The 20,173-nt window shown below is 47.9% G+C and overlaps 1 protein-coding gene across 1 annotated transcript in view; it reads left to right on the forward strand.

Moving 5' to 3' along the window:
- The first annotated feature begins 959 nt into the window (after positions 1-959).
- Positions 960-20,173, forward strand: part of LOC104123798 (sucrase-isomaltase, intestinal) — a 55,987-nt gene continuing 36,773 nt past the window's right edge. Inside the window, exons 1-6 of the mRNA XM_035891688.1 lie at positions 960-1,237; positions 1,657-1,804; positions 1,893-2,038; positions 12,390-12,531; positions 13,216-13,312; positions 14,529-14,641. Coding sequence (XP_035747581.1) covers positions 960-1,237; positions 1,657-1,804; positions 1,893-2,038; positions 12,390-12,531; positions 13,216-13,312; positions 14,529-14,641 — 924 coding nt within the window. The remainder of the gene's footprint in view (positions 1,238-1,656; positions 1,805-1,892; positions 2,039-12,389; positions 12,532-13,215; positions 13,313-14,528; positions 14,642-20,173) is intronic.

Genomic DNA, 20,173 nt, shown 5'->3' on the forward strand with positions numbered 1-20,173 from the left:
CCCATTTTAAACTTTCAAGACAAAAAAAGTCCCCATTAAAAAAAAAAAAAAAAAAAAATTAGAGAAGAGGTGTTAGTCATTTTATGGAAAAGAGCAATTATCTTTCAAGCAGATTTAATCTTTGAACATTGCTGTAATGACTAAAATGACATAAGTTAACTTCAAAATAAGTATGCTGCCTGTGGTACGCCTGCTCCCTTTAAGAATATTTGATAACAGAGCGTTTTGCCAGCAGAGCAGGGAGCCAGCGCCCTGCTCTCAGGAGGCTCGCTTGGCGTGGGGAGACCACAGGGCTCGACCTGCAGGAAGGAAAATATTTAGCACCTTCCTAAGAGGTTTTTGTCAGAGTGATTCTGCGAACGACTAATTTGTGCCTTTTCTTTTACTGCTGGCATTTTCCCTTTACTCATAACCATACCTGTATGAACACAAACTGCTAATGCTACATAGATGTAGTAGGCATAGAATATAGAAATGCAGCCTAATACAAGCATCTATGTAATCAGTATTTTTATACTTACATATATCGTACAGGTGCCTGCTGATTTCACGTATTTGTATCTCTCTATATAGATAACGTCTGCGTATAACACGAGGGAGAATAGGTGTACAGAAACTGCCCTATTTTAATATCTGCAGCAGTTCCAGCCCTCACCGAGGCAGGCCCCCTGCTCAGCTCGCCTGCGGTGCTGCTCTCGCGCCGCGGCAGCCGTTCCACGAGCCTGCTCTTTACCTTCCCATGAGCATTTCAAGCAAGCTGTGCTCCAGCTCTGAGCACTGAACACCACGGACCCGCTGCCTTGGCTTATCAAAGAAACCGGTTGCTCTTGGTCACGAGCAGGCTTGCTGCCCTGCCATCAGCTGGGTCAAAAGAAGTGTGCGTATTACCCCCAAAATGGGGAAAAGAACACAACAGAAAAGAAGGGTAACTAAGGAACGTTGCAGTATGGGGTTTTTTAATGCGGTTCTCTGCTGCTCTGACGGCTCCTTCCCTGGGTCCAGCTCTAGGTGGGTGCCTCGGCTCCAGCCAGGACGGGCGGTGTGCCGGGGCTCTGGGGGTGGAGGGGCGCATCGACTGCCACCCCCAGCCGGGCGCTTCCCAGGAGGCCTGCGAGGCGCGGGGCTGCGCCTGGTGCCCCACCGATGTGGCCAACGCTCCCTGGTGCTTCTTCCCTGAGGACAGTCCCTATGGCTACTCCCTGGGTGGCAACACCGAGAAGACAGCCAAAGGCTGGAGGTAAGCATACGCGGCTTTTTCACTGCTGCAGCCGGGGACCTCTGCTGCCGCCCCGGGGGCAGCTCGCCCAAGACCTTCCCCAGGCTGCTCTGCCACCACCCGCTCAGCTTGCGACCAGGAGGATAACGGCTGGGTTTCACCACCTGTAAGGGATGCAGAGTTGGGGTCCTGCGCTCACGCTGTGACCCCCATGAGGAAATCAGGCGCTGGCACAGGGCGGTCCCTCCCAGCCTGGGAGCTGTGTCCCGGTAGACTGTGAGGTCTGCTTGCTTCAAGATTACCTATTTTATCCATTAACAGCAAGGAGAGCCTAAGCTAACCTTGGAGATTATTTCTCTCGATAAATCAATGATTCATTCCTAAAAAACGGAGGTAGAATACCCAAGCTATTCCCGCCTGCCACGCCAGGGTGCTCACAGGCAGTGGGCGGTGGTGGTGGGCGGCAGCGCGTGTTTCTGCCGCAGGGTAATGCTGAACAAGCGCCAGGCCTTGTCCCTCTTCGGAAATGACATCTCCCCTGTTGTCCTGGAAGTGGAGTTCCAGACAAGGGACAGACTCCGGTTCAGGGTGAGTATTTTGGGAGGGGGGAATCATTTAACCAAAGCAATGCATGCTAATCAACGAGCTGACCTGGGTCCTCCTTGCCTCGCTTTAGCTCTACGACCCCAACAGGCAGCGGTTTGAAGTCCCGCTCAAGATCGACTCCCCAGGGGTTGCTGCCGATGAGGCCAGCTACGACGTGGAGTTCACAGGTGACTCCTCACACTTCAGAATCAAGAGGAAAAGCACCGGCACAGTGCTGTGAGTACCAGATATCATTATCGTTGCTTTTCGCAGAAATTAACAGTGATGGGGCAAGCACTGTTTCCTCATACCCTATTGCTTTGGTCTGTGTGATACAGGCTCAAGCACAAACTGCACGTGGCATAAATACAGATTTATGCCTCGCCCCTGGAAAACACTCATTATTAATAAAAGTATGTGCCTGTATAATGGGAGAATATGTACATGCATGCAGGAAAGATTATTAAGCAAGTCAACTTTAGAGGCTACAGTGTCACTTCTTGGGCTGCCAGTAGACTCAACTCATGAAAGCGCTGAACTAAGTTTTCTGAAATTTGGGGTGTTTAAATATGTCAGAAATCTCCTGACACTCTCCAAGATGGAGCCTAGGAAACTGAAGCTCAAAGCCACAGAGCCAGTAAGCCTCTAATTTCCAGTGATTTCAGTGAAGGTCGTCAGTGGGTCTAGTTTGTCATCTGCAAAACTACCGGCTGTATCCTCAAGCTCGTTCTGTAAGTTCAGCAAAAGCTCTCCTCACCAGCAAATGCCATCAGGTGTCATAATTTCCCATTTTCTTGGCTTCCGCCATCACATGCTGCTAAATAGCAAGAGAGTCTTTTGAAAGGAGCAGCTCCCTGCATCCCAATCAAGGTGCACTCCTGTCTGTGGCATCTGGGGATGCTACAGCATGGGGTTAGCAGCAGTCTCTGGCTCTCTGCGGTGACAAATGACAGTGTTACAGACTGCTCTGGGTCATCACCGCTTGACTCAGGTGGGCGAAGGAGATGCACAGAACATAGAAGTATGGGTACTGTTCGTATCAGGCTGTGGTTATGTTTATATTAGCATTTTAACTCAGATCAGCAGCACCTTTTGATGTGAATCTCCTGACTATACCCACCTCTTACGTGTTGGCTGACCTTGAGGTGGTCCTGAGGAGCATGGATTAGGTCCCTTCCAGGTCACCCTGACCAGGAGGTGTGCTCCGGGAACACGCGCGGTGCGCTTCAGCTGCTAACGGGCTGCTTCAGAGCAAGCCCCTGACACATGTGTGGCCTCTGGGTCCTCAGCACCAGCTCTGCCCATCTTGCACCCCACCGCTAGTGCAAGCACATTCCCAGAAGGTCATTGGGATCCAAGTGGTTCATTTCATGCATTAGAAAATCTAACCCCAAAACAAGAAATTAAAAAATCAGCTCAGATTTCCCCCCTTCCAAGAAACTCTTTGTTAAACAGACTCAAAATACAAGCATTATCTTGGTGGGCAAAGTGAGGATGGCTTAACATGTGTGATGCAAGCGAGACAATACAGCCTCTAGAATGGTTTGAGTCTGCAGAGGGAACCACCACACTGTTAATTTTTTTTTTTTTAATTAGCTGCCCATCCTTTTAAATTACAATCTTGTGGCATCTCTTTTCCCACATGTCACAGCCTTTCTGTAACGTTTTCTTTTCGCAGGCTATTTAAATGAATGTATTATGGATTACTCTGCTAAAAATAATCTAATTCCTTGTTAGACTTAACAGCTTTGTGAAAACAGTGGGCCCAATTTTCTTCTCCTTGTAATAAGAGATTTTTGTAAAGGCTCATTAAGTGGAATGGTGATGTAAGAGGTGACGAGACGTGGCAAGCGGGTAGCTCATGGCCCATTCCCATTCGGTTCTCCTCATCTACGTTCAAAACCCAAGGATTTAGGCTTGGTTAGTCAGGGCATGCTGAAACCTGGGACATCCCCGTTAAGGGAAGGAGCCTGCCATGAAGCAGATGCAGGGTTTGATCTGCTGAGCTGCCACAGGCACGACTTCACCGAGAGGCAGAGGGGCACAAGACGGTCCCTGCTGAGCAGGTTGCTAGGAGCGCACATTTGCTGGCCCTGGCAGTGGGGCACCCCCGTGTCCCCCAAAATCTGCACTCAGCAGCGACACAGGCGTGGGGTGCAGCAGCGATGTGCTGCAGAGCCTGGGGAGGTAGAGGGCAGTCTTGGTCAGTAGCATCGGCACAGCGCGCGGCAGCGATGCTCTGCTATCGAGCATCGCCGCTGGAAAAGCGCACACTTCCTCCAGGCAGGTAAAGGAGTTCTCCTGAAACTCAACTGACCTCTAAAAAGGAAATTGCACGTGAATATAATGTGTGGTTAATGGGGTTTTATCCTGTAAACAACGGCAGTGCTGCTACTAAAAGATTCTCATCAGCAGAGATGTGGGATTTTGCATATAGAAAGGGAAATTATATGTTCCTGGGAATTTTTGTTTCATGTGAAATGGCACAGCCGGTACTTATAGACTGAAGGATCACATCCCGGTAGGGAGCCATTCCTCTCACAGCTGAATCATATTTGGAGATAAATTCCACGTGTGAGGAGCAAAAATGCTTCCCTTTGCATGGGCTTGCCAGTCCATCCCATCAGAGTGAATGCAGATGCTCAGGGATACATCCAGAGCCTGACTCACAGGGATTTGCAACCTCGTTAGCCACCAAAAGAGCTGTGCAGATGGAAATCTTTCGAAACATGAAAGCAAGTTATATATCCTGACCTAAAAGCCGTGGGCTGCTGCATTTGCTCGACTGGGGAGGATGAACCCTCAGCAAGTAGCGTTACAGGAGCATCCCCACTGGTGGCGGTACAGACTGGCTGGGTCCAGGGGAGCACCAGTGGCATCTGGCATGTGAAGTAGATTTTCATGTTAGTTCAACCTGCCCGAAGGCAGGTTTGGACACATGGGAGGTGGGTCTGAGTGTGCTCTGTGGCTGCGGCAAGGGCTCAGCAGGAGCTGCTGTGGAGCATCGTCTTCATTGCCTTGTCTCCTCGTCCCTGTCCCAGGTGCAGTCTGCAGAGAAGGTGCTAAAACCCAAGACTTTTGCTTTTGGCTCCTTCCAGAGGTGGGAGCTGTGGCTCCAGGGCACTCAGCACACCTGGGGCCAGGTGCTGAGCTGCACAGCTGGTGGGGTCTCTGGCTGTGCCAGGTCAGGGCAGGTCCCATAGGCAAACATCCCTGAGAACAGGCCAGCACGTAACACCTGGGGGACTTCAGTCTCCTATTTTAAGATGCGAATGGCCATGGCCTTGCTGCCTGAACGAACAGCTGAATCAATCATTAATCTTCATGTGCACACAAATATTGCTCAGAACAGTTGATGTGTGCAAATAAAGCCTCTTCAACAGGCGCCGCAGTTGCGCTCCCCAGGTGTGAGCGGATAATAACTCGTGTCTACACCAAACCAGGTCCAGGTGCTCTGCTGGACCTTTCTAATGTCTCTGAGGAAAGCTTTCTCATTGTAAACCAATCCCAAATCCACATAAATCTATTTTACATGATGCTCCTTATCCCTCACCAGCAGCTTCATGCTGCTGGATGACCCACCCCCCAAGAAAAGCCTAAAATCCCTCACGATCCCCAGTGTGCTCTGGCACAGCTGACAGCCCATGTGGGGAGGCAGCAGCCTGTCCCAAGCAGAAATACGGTATGGGTTTGGGTTGTTCTTTGAAATTCCATATTTGTATTTCTCTCCCTCCTTTCCGTGGTGCAGTCTATCCCACTGTCTGTGTTCTTGTGCCGCAGACTTTGCAGCGATGGGGCAGCTGATGACAGGCTCCCCATCTGCCTGCTTGGTGTAAAACCCTGTCCCAGCCCTGCCATTCATACGCACAAAGCTTCCTCCTCATGAGGAACGACTTAATACCACGTTGGAAATGTTGCAGACGAGAGGTAGTGGAGATTCTGAGGTATTCCTAAATGTGCTTTGCAGGCGTTTCTCCCGCTCGCTGCGCATGAGGAGCCTTTGCCATAGCCAAGCTACCCAAGCGCTGGCTCAAGAAGGGCAAGACAAACTCAGGGCTCCATGTAATCACAATTACAGGGGAGAGGAATGAATTATGTGAGGGGAGAGCCATTAACAGCTGATTGAAAACCTCACGTGGAGCCAGGAACAAGAATAAAAGGCCAAGTCCCGCTACATTTTCAGCTTGCTCCGAGGTAATCAGGCGACAGCCGCTGTTTTGCCTGCATGGGGCGAAAATTAGACGGGATCGTGCAGGGAAATGATCCAGGTGCTGTTGGGGGCTCCGGGACCAGGAGCTCTTAGGCTGCCTCCCTTTCTCCTCCTGGAAATGCCTCTTGGCTTCCTCCCTTTTACCTCTCTCCTCCTCCTCCACTGCTGCCCTTTTCTCTCTGTCCCAACCCAGCCCTGCCTGCTCCTGCCCCTCTTTACCCTCTCCCAAGCTCCTGCTATTTCACTGGTGGCCAGGGAAGGTCCTTCCCCATGCCAGCAGCTCTCCAAAGCCATGGGGGTGAAGAATTGCCACCTCCATGCGTTGGCTGGTGAGGTGCTGAAGAGGTCAGATGAGACCAGAGGCAGGCAGAGCCCCCACTCCCATACAGATATCAGGTGTTTTCCATTTTTCCTGGGATGTGACCCAAACTTGCATCTGATTTAAGGCTGCAAGTCTTAGATCTGAACCATGAGGGACTGGGCCTGGGGCCTGGGGCCTGAGTCTCCAGCCCCGGAGGTGAACCTCCCAAACTACCAGCCTCGTGGGGCAGCAGAGGCTGTGGGGAACCTCTCCCCACTCCCATGGTGCTTGGAAAATACCTGTGTTGGCAAACTGGAGTGATCAGTGGCAAAAAGCTTTGTTGAGAAATTTATAATCGGCTTTAGGTTAATAAATCCTCACTCACGCTATCCTAGCTGATCTTGCAGCTCTACTGGGAAACAGGCCCGTTGTTGGCCAGGGCCCTACAGTAATAAAAACAGGAGAGAAAATATTGGGTTGTAATAAGGCAGGCGAGGGAGCCAAACAGAGCCTCTGCGTAATTCAGTGCCACGTGCTCTCAGGTTGAGTCTTCTTCTCCTTTCTGCTGCTGCCGCTAACAGCAGCAACCATTGGAGGAGGTGGCATCGAGTGCAAGCATGAAGGCTTCAAGAAAGCATAGATTTCCTCAAGAACAGAGAGTAAAAGGCCGGGAAGTGTTTGCTTTAAGGCAGAGATAAACAACAAAGACATCTCCTCATTTTGCAGTGTGTGATTACTCTGTGAGACTCGTTGCCCCAGGGCTGTACTGACACGGGAGCCGTAGCAGGATGCACATTCACGCATAATAAAAAAATCATCTGTAGAAAAAAAAAAAATCCCCAATTATTTTTGTCTCCATGTTACACAACATAAGCTAATTCTATGAAAACAGCCAGAAACTTCCTCCATAAGCAGATTATTGCTGGCTCTAAGTGCCATCTTATGCCTTCCTCTGTGATATCTGGCCTGGGCCATTGCTGGACACAGGCTACAGAGGGATGGACTATTGATTTGATTCTCCACTTTAATATCTGTTATCCAACTGAGTTTTCCTTCATGATGTCATACGAATTAATGGAAGGCAGAACATTTTTCCCAAGCCAGATAAGTGCTCCTTTCTCTCTATTAAGATTTTGGAATACCTCGTTTGCTATCACACTTGGGAAGATACAGCGCAAAGAACCAAAATCTAATCAAGATTTTCCCTAATTTCCAGAAAGGCTGCTGCAGAGTTCAGCTGCCTCTTTTATTGATTCTGGTAGTAAGCACAGACGCCACTTACCATGAAGACATTTTTACATAGGCAAGGCTATTAGAATGATTTATAACGCTATTGTCTTAAACTGCAATTTTGCTGAAAGCAACAGGAGCAAATTGTGTGCATCATGGGTAGCTTGGGTTTGCTCCTAGTTTATAAGAGCCATTATTTTAGTCTTCTAATCATTAAGATTTATGTTATGTAGACAAGAAGTATTGTAGGTACATCACTTATCCAAGTGTTTTTCAGAACCAAAATGAAGCATTGTATATCCAGCCACTTATAGAAGATGCCCTGATACCATGACGATGAATTCAGTAGAAGTAGAGCAGAACTGTGTCAATAACTGTAAATAACTGCAATTCCTTCTTTTAAAATGTCATGTTTATGGAAAATCTGTTGGTTACTCACGTTGACTTTCTCCAACTATTTGACAAATCACCTTAAAAGTAAGATAAGCATATAAAAGTTCATTCTTAGTGTACCTTCTGCAGTCCAGTGGTGCCCCAAGACTTACAGCTAATAGGGAATACAGCTGTTGTGAGAAACATTTTTCAGCAATCTGAGAGCAATGGAAAATCATGGAGACCGAGGCTCCTAAGCTGATGCTCCCCAGCAGCTCAAGTGGGGTGAGTCAGGGGCCAAGTATATTTGAGGTTCTTTTGAAAATAGGACCTATACTCCTTAGTCCCTAAGGTGCTTTACTGCTTTATAGGCAGCCTGTGCATACAGCGATAGCCCATGCTCTCTGAAGTGGTATGCTAAAGCTCTGCCAGGACGCTTAAACCCATTTTTCTGGTAGACATGTGAAGTTTCCACCTGAATTTGCACACAGATAATAGATACGGAGTGCTCCCTTTCACAAGGCTACGGTTTCCAAAGGGCCTGGAGGCCACAAAAAGCAGATGTTAGAGAGGATGTTTTCTCCGAGCGAATGAGTGGGATGGCTGTTCACACCTTAAAGTAACGAGCTCGTTTCTCTTGGATTCATTGCAACAAGAAGAAAAAAACCCCATCTCCCAACCTAAAGTGATTTTTGAATGTCCAAATAATGTCTTCTGCATGTCTTAATGGTGTATCATATACATGTCCCAAGTCTTCTGATTCTGGAGGTTTCATAAGACCTCTCAGCGTGTGCCACCAGCTGCGTGCTCATGGCAGGTGAGAGTCAGTGCTCCGGGCCGCTGCAGACACTGGGGTTATTGGTCTCCGATAAACTGCAGAGCCATGTCATTCGGCCAGGTGAATCGTCATGTCCAGTCCGTATGGTTCTGAAAACCATTTCATGCTGCCTTTTAGTCATCCCCCTCAAACGTCCTGACAGTGTTAGTCACAAACTACACCTTCAACGTGAACAGGGTGTTTCATCCATCTGCCTACCCACCTCCCTTTCATGCTACTTCCCTTCTCCGATAAACTGCAGAGCCATGTCATTCGGCCAGGTGAATCGTCATGTCCAGTCCGTATGGTTCTGAAAACCATTTCATGCTGCCTTTTAGTCATCCCCCTCAAACGTCCTGACAGTGTTAGTCACAAACTACACCTTCAACGTGAACAGGGTGTTTCATCCATCTGCCTACCCACCTCCCTTTCATGCTACTTCCCTGGTCCCACCGTAGCTGTGTTTTGTGCCGGTGGCCTGAGGGCTGACTGCTGGATGTGAGACTGGTTCACTTGCTGGCCAGAAATGTTCATTTTCACACAGACCTTTTCAATCCTGAATCATTCCTCCTTTTTTTTTTCCTTGATGTGAGGTTAAAAACCAGCGAGGTCTACTCTTGAGTACAGTGCATGGTATTTGGAAGAAAACACTTGCTTTTATCAGTCGGATCTCCCCGACGGGCAGCAGGCAAGGGGCTGGGCAGACATGTGGGGAGGCCAGTCTGTATTTCCACAGGCAAGCGTGTTCCCACCACAGAGGCACTAAAGGGTCAGGGCTTTATCTTGATGTGAGGTTAAAAACCAGCGAGGTCTACTCTTGAGTACAGTGCATGGTATTTGGAAGAAAACACTTGCTTTTATCAGTCGGATCTCCCCGACGGGCAGCAGGCAAGGGGCTGGGCAGACGTGTGGGGAGGCCAGTCTGTATTTCCACAGGCAAGCGTGTTCCCACCACAGAGGCACTAAAGGGTCAGGGCTTTCAGCAGCGAGCCCACGTGCAGCTATTACCTCTTGTGCAAAGAAAGGGGTTCTGGACTTCACAGGCTTTGCCATGTTTAACTGCTGGAAGGGGTTGAATGTTCAACAGTGAACAACTGCTCAGCTGTAATGTTAGATTTTTTAGATTTTTAGATCCTTTCTGTTGCCCACCACAGCACTGTTATGGTTTGTGGGACTGTTGGAGGAGAACCATGCAAATTCATGCGGCACATGGCGTCATTTTATGCTCCCTCCTGTTTTGTTCCTTCTATCCGCTTTAAACCAGCAGGAGGGGAGGTGGGAGAAATATAACAGTTCCTTTTATTGTCTCCAAGTGTTTAAGGAATGACAGACATCACTTTTTTTCATTTAAAGGATTGCTCCTTGCCAACACAACACAAGCAAACACGCGAAGTAGCACAACAGCTTACCATGGGGCGCTGCGGAGCACGAGGGCAGCCACTTGGGAGTGCAGGCAGGGAGAGGCGCCCGGGGAAAACCTGTCCCTGCTTTCCTTCAGATGGAGAAGACATACTGGTGCCTGGAAAAAAGAGAGAGTCATTACCAGACTTTTAATGTCATAGTTAATGCTATATTTAGCGCATGGCCGTTCTGGCAAGCGGAGGTCTAGCGCAAGAAGAGGCTGATGGAGGTTGGTGGCTGCCAGCACAGCACAGGGAGCTGTGCTGGTGGGAGTGGAACCCCCCCCAGGAGCTGAGTGGTGGAGGGGTGCAGAGAGGGATGCTGTTTTGGCAGTGCCATGCAGAAGTTGAGTACGTGACAGTGGCCCAAGGGAACCCATGAGGTATGAAACGGTTTGTCTGTGCCATTTAAGGATGTGGTGGGGCAGAGGGGCTGTTCCTAGGCTTGCGGTTTGTACCACCCCAGTGACCCTCCTGGGCAGGGAGAGGACTTGCTGAGCAGAAGGAGCACTTTTAATGCCATGGTAACACTAATTGCTCTCACGATGGGAAATGTCAGTGCTGTAATGTGGGTACCATGAACGTACAAAGCCTCATGTCCTCTGAACAGACATCATGGAGAGTGCTCAATGAGTTAGGACAGATACTTAAGCTCTTCCCAAAGCATTTCCCCTCTGGCATCCTTTGCTTTTTGCATAACCCTGTGGTCTGCTCAGAGCAGTGACCGAGCCTGCCTTGGCAGAGAGCAGAGCTACGTGACGGCGCTCCTTTGGACAGGAATATAGCTCCGGAGCCCATCCCCGTTCCTACAGAGCAGCAGCCTCTTGCAGAAAGGCCTCTGTTTGCCGAGGGCTGGATCTGATTCTCAGGGATATTTTGCGTGCATTAACCTTCCTGTAAGAAAATAACCTTATTCAGTACTGTGTGTAGGTGGAGGAGATGATGGAAGGGAGGGAGAGCTGCTGCTGGCAAACAACCAAATCAAGACTTAAATACAAATTCCTACTTTTCCTGCTTGTGAGAAAGGCCAAATAGACCTTTTCAGACCCTCCAGTACAGGTGCTTGACTTAGGACTTGTCTAGGACACTTGAGGGATGGCTTGTGCCTGCCTTTTGCATGGGGAGGCAGGAGGGTGCCTTGGCTCTGCCTCTGGGCATCCCTGTGTGTGGCTGTCCTTGCTCGCGGTGGGGAGAGCAGAGCTGCCCGAGGCCGGCGGGGTGGGAGTGGCGGTGCCCTCCCAGTCCTCCCAGCAGTGGGGACTTGTCCCCAGGCAGGGGTGCCAGCAGCAGGGGTGGCAGCCAGGGCTCGCAGGGAGAGCTCCCCTCGCAGGGGTAGCACCACTCCCTTCTGACACAGCCCATCTTGCACTTCTCTGATTTACCGGTCAATTTGATCAACCATTTAATTTTGTCAAAATCATTGACAAAAGACCATTAAAAGGAGAGTTATGCCACTTCTATGCTCTATGGCTTTGGCTCATTTGTTTTAATTAGCTGTAACAAATTCATGGTTAAACAAGGCTCGAGAGGGTGCTATCTAAATGTGGTACTCATGGCATACACAGTACCATTAATGAAACACTTCTCCACAGCTTGACTATGTTCTCCTCCATCTAGCTTGCAGCTCATTATAGCATTAGAGATAGGAAACAGAATGTAACACCTAATTAAAATGTGAGCCTGTGTCCACAGATGATTCAATAGAAATAAAAGCATTAAGCTGGTGAGCGAGGCAGGAGAGTCATCACCACAAAAACATCTCAGCCAAGCAGAGGAAGCTGTCCCTCTGCTTTAGGCACCTGCATAAAGTTGGGGTAACAAGAATATTCGGGTCCTGATCCAGCAAAACATTAAAAAGTAAAAACTGATAACAACTAAGTGTTGTTCTCATTAAGGATTCTGAACCCCACTGCGTAATAACAATTTTTAGCCTGCCCCGTTGGTTGTCATAGAAATAGCACAAGCAACCACTTATTTTGGTAATAGGATTATAGATAGTGTCTTCTCTTATTTTAGCTGTTCTTTTCAAAATTATACCCATGCATTTTATTGTGTGAGTCGATGAGATGTCTGCAGCCATCGCAAGATGAATTTAATGTGTGTTAGGTTAAGCATGTTAGAGGCATGCACAGAATTTAATGTTTTTTTAATATTGTTACTCTCCAAAATACAGAAAAAGTAAAATAGCCAGGTGTGAACTTAATATTGTGCATACCACAGATAAGCAAACAAATCACATCTCCCTCTATTTGTCGCAGGTGGGACAGCCCCCTGGTTGATCTGTTTTTCTCCAACCAGTATCTTCAGATCACAACTACTGTGCCATCCACTTCGGTCTATGGGTTTGGTGAACACGAGCACCCGTCCTTCAAACACAGCATGGATTTTGTAGCACCAACGGTAATTCACCTCATGCAACATTTTGTCATAAACGTGCATCACAAAACGGAGGTCGTGAGGTACCGCTTTGCCAAGGGAGCACCTCTCTCTGTACGGTAACACCGCTAATGTGAATTAATGGCAAACATGGAATGTCACAGGTTTTGCCGGTATCTTCAGTTTTGATTAAATGGCAAAACCATGAGTCATTCTGAGGGGACTTCGAAGCCTTTCATCAGCAGCTTTCTCACAGTGCAGTTAGTTTTCAGAGAAAAACTATTCTGTGTGCCAAGATCCTGGTTCAGGAAAGCATTTAATTTCATGTTGGATCAATCCCTGTTCATTCAAACAAGCTGGACGTCAGCAGGACTCATTAGATGTTTGGCTAAACTAGGGTCAGTGGTTGATGAGTCTGTTTTAATTAGCAAAGTATTTCTTACCCATGCCATTTTGGAAGGTTTGGCAGGATATGGAGAGTTTAACTCAGGGAGACTAATAAGAAACACTGTGTTGAGGTAGAAAAAAATAACTCTCTTCTATCAATGTGACTTCCCACCAGTTCAGATGAAAAAATCCCCAACCTTTCAAAACAAGTCTCTAACTATGAATGAATTTATTTCCTTGCCTTTGAATATGTACCTAGCTGACAAAAATGGTGAAACATAGCAAAGTGAAGCCATACCTAAATTGCTCTTTATGTTTCAGTCATTTGCCAACCTCTATGGAGTTCATCCTTTCTATATGTGTGTAGAAGCTGACTCCAATGCCCATGGTGTTCTCCTTCTGAACTCCAATGCACAAGGTAAAAAGATATATGGATTCCCTATATGGACCGCATATAGAAAGATGGTAAATTAGTAAATAAAACCCCCATTTTGCTGATTTCTTTTTCAACATGGTACAAATATGAGTGACTGTTCTATAACTGAAGTTCCAGGAATTACCATAAAGTTTTCAAAGGATTTCATTAGAATGGCTGTTTAACAAGGTAAGGTATTTTCAGTGAAAATATATGATTAATTTTTTTTTTGAAAATAGATATACATATAGGGAAAAGAGAAGGTGGAAGAAATTTCCTCTGGCATTGGCATAACTGAATCAAATCAATTTAAGTTAGTCCTATCTTCTGTCTACGGAGAATAGTTTTGTGCGTTGCCATGGTCACCTTACTGTATTAAACCAGTGGTATAATTTCAGAAAAGGGGAATCTTCACTCAGTCTATAAAATAATTTTCCCCTGTCAGGCAATGACTTCCAATAAGAAGATTAAAATAGCATAGAGGAAGCCTAAACACAAGCTTGTGGTTCCTTTTTATATAAATGAAACTGAGACAAATGGATCTGTGCAATCTACTCTGTGTGGCTTTCTGTGATTTATTGCTGCACAATGCTGATCTTGAAAGCAGAGATTACAGAAACACTGGCCAATGGCTAGCCTATGTACAGGTCCTGTTTGCTCGTCCCATTCCACCCACAAGGCATCAGGTAGTTACTCGAACGTGTAGCCACCTCTGCCTGGGGACACATTCAGGCACAGAAGAGCCCATCTAGGGTAGAATAGGATAGATCATTGGAAGGGACCTACAGCAATCATCTAGTCCAACTGCCTGGCCAATTCAGGGCTGACCAAAAGTTGAAGCACGTTATTAAGGACATTGTCCAAATGCCTCTTAAACACTGACAGGCTTGGGGCATTGGCCACCTCTCTAGGAAGCCTGTTCCAGGGTTTGACCACCCTCCTGGTAAAGAAATGCTTCCTAATCACACAGAATGGCAAGGGTTGGAAAGGACCTCAGGAGATAATCTAGGCCAACCCTCCTGCTAAAGCAGGTTCACCTAGAGCAGGTTGCACAGGACATCGTCCAGGCAGGTTTTGAATTTCTCCGAAGAAGGAGACTCCACAACCCCCCTGGGCAGCCTGTTCATGTCAAGCCTGAACCTCCCCGATGCAGCTTTGAAGCGGTCCCATGCATAATGCAGAGCTAGTTTGTATTGAGAGCCTGTTTTTTTCCCTTCAGATGTTTCTCTGAGTCCAAATCCATCCCTAACTTTCCGCACTATTGGAGGGATCCTTGACTTCTATGTCTTCCTTGGACCGACTCCTGAAAACGTAATTCAGCAATACACAGAGGTCAGTAGAAAAGCGTGTATGGCTCAAGGGGCTGGGCCTTCTAATGATCTCATGCCAGTACCTGGTAGCATCATCAGGTAGTGCAGCCAAAGCTATGTCCTGATCTGTGCATACAAAGCCATAGCTTCAGCTCCATGGGCAACCTGTCGTGTGCTCAAGCATCGGTGAATGGTCTGTCGGAGTGTAGCAGACTGGCTGCGTGTTCAGCGCACATCTCCAGCCTTTCCTGTAGCATTTCAGAAGGAATGCATTAAAGGGATGCAATGATTAGAAAGAATTTTGTCCAAAGCTTGCTCTTCTCCTGGCCATGATAGTTTTACAGTCTTCACTGCATGACCATAACTGTGTTGCAACACTGCGGATGGAGAAAACAAACTAGGCAGAGCACAGATGGGAATATTTGGGAACTTTACATCTGCTGGACTTCAGAGACATTGAATTAACTTCAAAGGCTTCAAGCCTTCATTTGCCAGTGGAATTGCCTGTTGATTTGGGAGCTGTCAGCCTGTTTTTTTACTAATGAAAACCCATGTAATTGCATTGGGGAGCATAGATGTGGAAAAAAACGTATTTATTGCTGTCTCACAGAGCATAACTACTTGCTTTCCAATTGCCCGATGTTTTCCAAAGAACTGAGAGTACACATGCAAATAGCTGTTTGGGGAGTGTACATGTAATTCTTATCCAGTGAGGACTGCCCAGAAAAAAGTAGCAGGTAACATGTTCTTCTAAAGGCCAGGTGATGCATTAACTGGGTCCTTGCACAGAAAATTGCCACCTCCGAACCAGGCTCTGTACATAAAGAAACCAGCGCTGAGCCTGAAGAGGGTGGAGCAAAGCTGAAAAGAGGCATGTCACTGTGAGAAGGGGGATTCATGCATGCAGGTCCTAAGCTGCAGCCAGAGGTGCCGGGCAGCCCGTGGTTGGGCGTCCCGGAGCTGGGTAGCTGGAGCTCGCAGAGAGATGTGCAGGTGCTCTGCCTTCCCCCCCACTGCCCCGCCAGGGGCCCTGAGCTCTGATTTTCAGGAAGCATTTTGTCTTTCCTGGCTTTTGAAAGCATATATATATATATATATACACACACCCCATGCTTGCTTTCTTTTAAAGTGCCTGAAATGGGAACAGATATATTGTGGTTGGGACTGAGGCAAAAAGAGGATTTAGTCCAGAAGGAAAGTGTTGCTGGGTTCTGTTTTGGTGATGGAAGGGAGAAGCAGCCTCGCTCGTGCCGCTGTTTTGGGAAGACTGGAGCATCCCCAGGGTGGTGAGCTCTGCTAGACCTTCTCTTTCCAAGCAGAGGTTCAGATGGTGCCTCCCAGAGCAGTGGGAGGCTGCCGGTGCCCCTCCACGTCCCAGAGCTGGAGCAACTGCGCCGTCACCCCAAGGTTTCCAGCTCCCTCTGCAGGTCCTCCCCACCAGCCACCTCCAACCCTGGTGCCACAGAGCAACTAGCAAACTGGGTTTTGAACTTACACATTGACGATCAAACAAAAAAAAAAACAAAACCAACAAACCAAACCAAAGACAGAAAGAAAAAGTAAAGCGGCTCTCCCCCTGGCCGCAGCTGTGATCCCTGTGATGAAAGCACCTATTTCAGGGAAGTCGCTGCGGCAGCACGATGGAGATTAGAGCCATCCCCCTTTATTTTCAAAGTCTTTCGCTGGTGTTTGAAGGCAGCATTTCTGTGGCTTAGCAGGTGGCCAGCAGCTGAAAATAAAATGAGAGAGTTCTCACTCCCCAGCTGATGGGTACTGGCAGCTCACTTTCCACCCCTGCCTCTCTGGAAACGGAGCTGGAGCGAAGACAACAAGGTAAAGGGGAGCCGGTGGGCGTCTCCTAACTAGACATGTCACATGCCAGGACAAAAAATCCTCTGTTCTGTATTCTTTGAGCTTGCGCTCAGCTCTCTAGGGAATCTTAAAGAATGCATGGTAGCAATTTCACAGTGAAATAATAACTTCTTCAGTAAACATCCTGAAATTCCCAGATCGCAAATGTTACAATTACCATATTATTAGTCTCTAGGGTAATGATTTGGCTTTTATGTACAAGATATGTGGGAAGGTGAAGGAGACAGAAAAGACTTTATTTTTCAATTGCATTTTCTGTCACACTGAGAGGACTCTCCTGCGTGGTCATTGTCGTGCCCCGGGGAAGGAGAGGGGGTGGAAAGGAGCAGCGTGACCAATGTCTGCCAGGCACCGCTCAGCAGCATCCCTCAGTGCTCTCGGCTGTTTGCATGGGTCTCCTCTGGGAACCGGTGTTTTGGGAGCTCCCAGCTGTGGGAGACCCTGGTGGGGCCAGGCTGCCCTGCTGCAATGAGCTCCTTGGGGAATGGCACCTGCCTGTGCAAGCATCTGCCCAAAATCACTGTGTGGGGTTTTTTGCAGGGACCACCCATCGCATCCTCTCCAGGGTGGCCCCGGTGGTATGGCAGGGTGTCCAGCCAGTGCACGGCTGTTGAAAGCAAGGGAGCTGTGTCCAGAGCAAAGCGCTCCACACCTTTCTCAAATGTTTTGTACTGTTGCCTCCAGTGCCACTTCAAGACTTGAGCAACCCCCCTGGCCCCGCCGTGCTTGTTTCTGCGAAAGATTTAGGAGCTTAGCTCTGCTCAGTGCTTTTATGGAGCTCCCTCCAAGCCAGTGAGTTAGGACAGCTTTGTAACAAAACTCTTTACTGGGTCTCTGGAGTACTCAAGCTTTCCCCATACACCTCTCTGGGTTGCTGCCAGCACCCAGGGGTGGCCCACGGACCCTTGCCCAGAGCCGTTGTTGTGCAGCCAGCTTGGGACAGCCAGGCTGTGCCAAGAGCGGGGCTCCCTGCATGGTGATGGGGGATGATTGCGGCTGCCCTGCCAGGGCCATCCACCTCTCTTCGCATCCCTGGGGCAAGGACAGGTGGCAGCAAAAGCCATGGTGGCCCCGGGTGCCAGCTTGGCCCAGGCTAATCTGCTTTAAATGGGCTCCAAGGGCAATGCAGGGAGTGGGAAGGGAGCAGAGGGCTGAATGCCGGTGCCTCCGCTGTCTTGTGCGGAGCAGAGGTGGCCGTAGGACACATCCTGCCAGTGACAACTCAGCGCTACAGCAGTGGTGGCAGGGACAGGGCATGTGCTGGGCATCATGCAATGGGAAGGAGAAATCTCCATCCCAGTTCTTCTGCTCCCTCCTGTCCCTGTGCCCGGCCGCCAGGAGCACTGTTCCTGGCACACCAGAGACTGTCCTGCCACAGCTACCTATATTTGTGACAGTAATCACACTTTTCTCCTACTACAGAAGAGGTCCGGTGTGTGGAACAGTTATATAACACAAATCTCACTTTTTATGGCAAACGCCTCGGTTTGCAGGAGGATGGGAAAAAGCAGTAATGAGCTAAAGAGCTCAGCCATTGAGCTGAGCCTAGCTGAGCTCTACAGCCAGACCTAATGCCAGACCACCATTGTCAAGTCCACTGGTGGCCTTTCAGGACAGAGTAAGAGGGCGTAGCGGTAGCATATGAGCTTAGGAAAGTTATAGTTCAACAAATGGACATTTAACAGCTGTTGGGTGGTGTGAAGGCCATGAATTTCTTATTTTATCACAAATTATCCAATGACAAGCTTTCAGAGAGCATACTGCATGTCTCCCAATGCTGTTTTGAGATCAAATTGCTGGTTTATTCCCTCCTTACAGAACCGTAGGATAGTTCTGGGTGGAAGGGACCTCAGGAGGTCTCTAGTCTAGCCTCCTATTTGAGAGGTAACGTGGGGAATCTGCTTGTACCTACAGTTTTATCGCAGATGATTCAGTTGGAGTCTCACAGTTGAATTCATGGGTCCTCCAAAAAAAGCCTAAGCAGCTGATAAGTGTTTGTGCAGCAAAGAACAATGTTTGAAGACCTTAGCATTGAAAGTCCTTAAAATTATTAGGCTCCAGAGGCTGTGAGCAGCTTCTTAATGGTTTGGCAGTTCCAGGGCCTTTCTCCTTGCTCTCCTAAAACAAAGCTCAGCTTCTGTACAGAGGCTTTGAGTGAAGGTTACCCGCTGCCTTTTTAGGTGCCCACAGCACTCACCTGCCTGCCTCAGCCATAGGGGATGAGCTGGATACAGATACCTGGGCCATAGGAGCCCCTGTGTAATTTAGTCATTGTGTGACTATCCAAACACACTATTTCTGTGTCTAAATCCAGAGCATTAGCCCACTTGGATTTTTATAGCTTCCTCCTACAGCTCTTCCTTAAAGAAAGGAAGTTTGAGCAAGTATCAAGCTTCAAGACTCATTTTATATGGCTAATTAGGGTAAAGGATTAGCAATTTTTTTATGTTGAGCACCTGTACCTGCGTTGCTGGCGAGCTTGGCTCCTTGGTAAGCATGGGAATGAGTATGTCTCTCTACGGCCTCTCTATACATAGGGCATAACTGTCCAGCCACCTCTCTCGCATCAAAGTCTTTGGTCAGAGTGTTAATAACATTGGATTCTGATTTACTATACAGTATTTTAAACTTAACTTAGTTGATAGCCTTGATGCTCAGTATAATAATGTTATTTGTCCAATAACCCAGCACAGGCAAAGTGAATGCAGATCCCCTGCTCCCTGGGCACAGATTTTAACTGTTAGATACGCATGTTTTCACTTTCTGACTTTGTTCTTACTGCAAAACGCGTCCAGGGTACCTCCTAGATCCATCAGCTCTCAGGTGCATCTGAAAAAAGTGAAAAAAAAAATTACATAATGCCAAGTTATGTAAACCTGGAAAAACTAACAGTGAATTTATTAAACAACACTAAGAGTTATTTAAGAACCAAGTGCAGGAGGAATTGTGGAACAGAAAATAGGATCTATTTTTTTGTCTGCTTCTGCACTACCGTATCTTCCCTTTTTTTTTTCTCAGTTTGGATACCCCATATGTTTGCTGTTTCTGCATTTCTCATGTTTTCCTCCCTCAGTTCCCCTGCCGTACTTCATTTACCTTTTCTGATTCTATGGGAGTCAATTTTGCCAAGCAGGCTTTCTCTGCCTACTGCATTTTATGTTCATTTGTATGCAGAATGCAATCTATATGAATTAACTAGATCCTAAATATATATCAAATCCAACATGAGTTTTCGGGTCTGCAAAATTACATCCCTGCCTCTGCTGATCCATCTGCGAGTAGGTACCATATGTCAGTTACTTTATCAGGAAGCTTCAGGGGGATCCATTAGAGAGAGTCCGCAGCATAATTAGAAAAAAGAACATTTGTTTTCCCAGCTGCCCTGTTTTCATCCTTCCTCTTCAGATGTTCTGCTGATTTCAATTAAGCTCACCATAGATGCGCCAGCCTGGTGAACCTGGGGAAGTAATTGCTTTAAAACTTAATATCTTGCTTGCAAGGTGGATTTTCTTCAGCTGGCTCAGCTGTAATCCCAAACTCCTCAGTGGATACTGTCACAAAATACTGCCTCACCGTGGGGCAGCTCTGCGACCCGCAGGCGAGACAGCACCGTCGCCTAAGTGTGAGCAGCTGAACCTCAGCAAACCCCAGCACCAGGCACGTGCCCTTCGGGCAGGACCCT

The sequence above is a fragment of the Egretta garzetta genome, unplaced genomic scaffold, assembly GCF_000687185.1.
Source record: "Egretta garzetta isolate BGI_Z169 unplaced genomic scaffold, ASM68718v1 scaffold33, whole genome shotgun sequence".
Classification (NCBI taxonomy): Eukaryota; Metazoa; Chordata; class Aves; order Pelecaniformes; family Ardeidae; genus Egretta; species Egretta garzetta.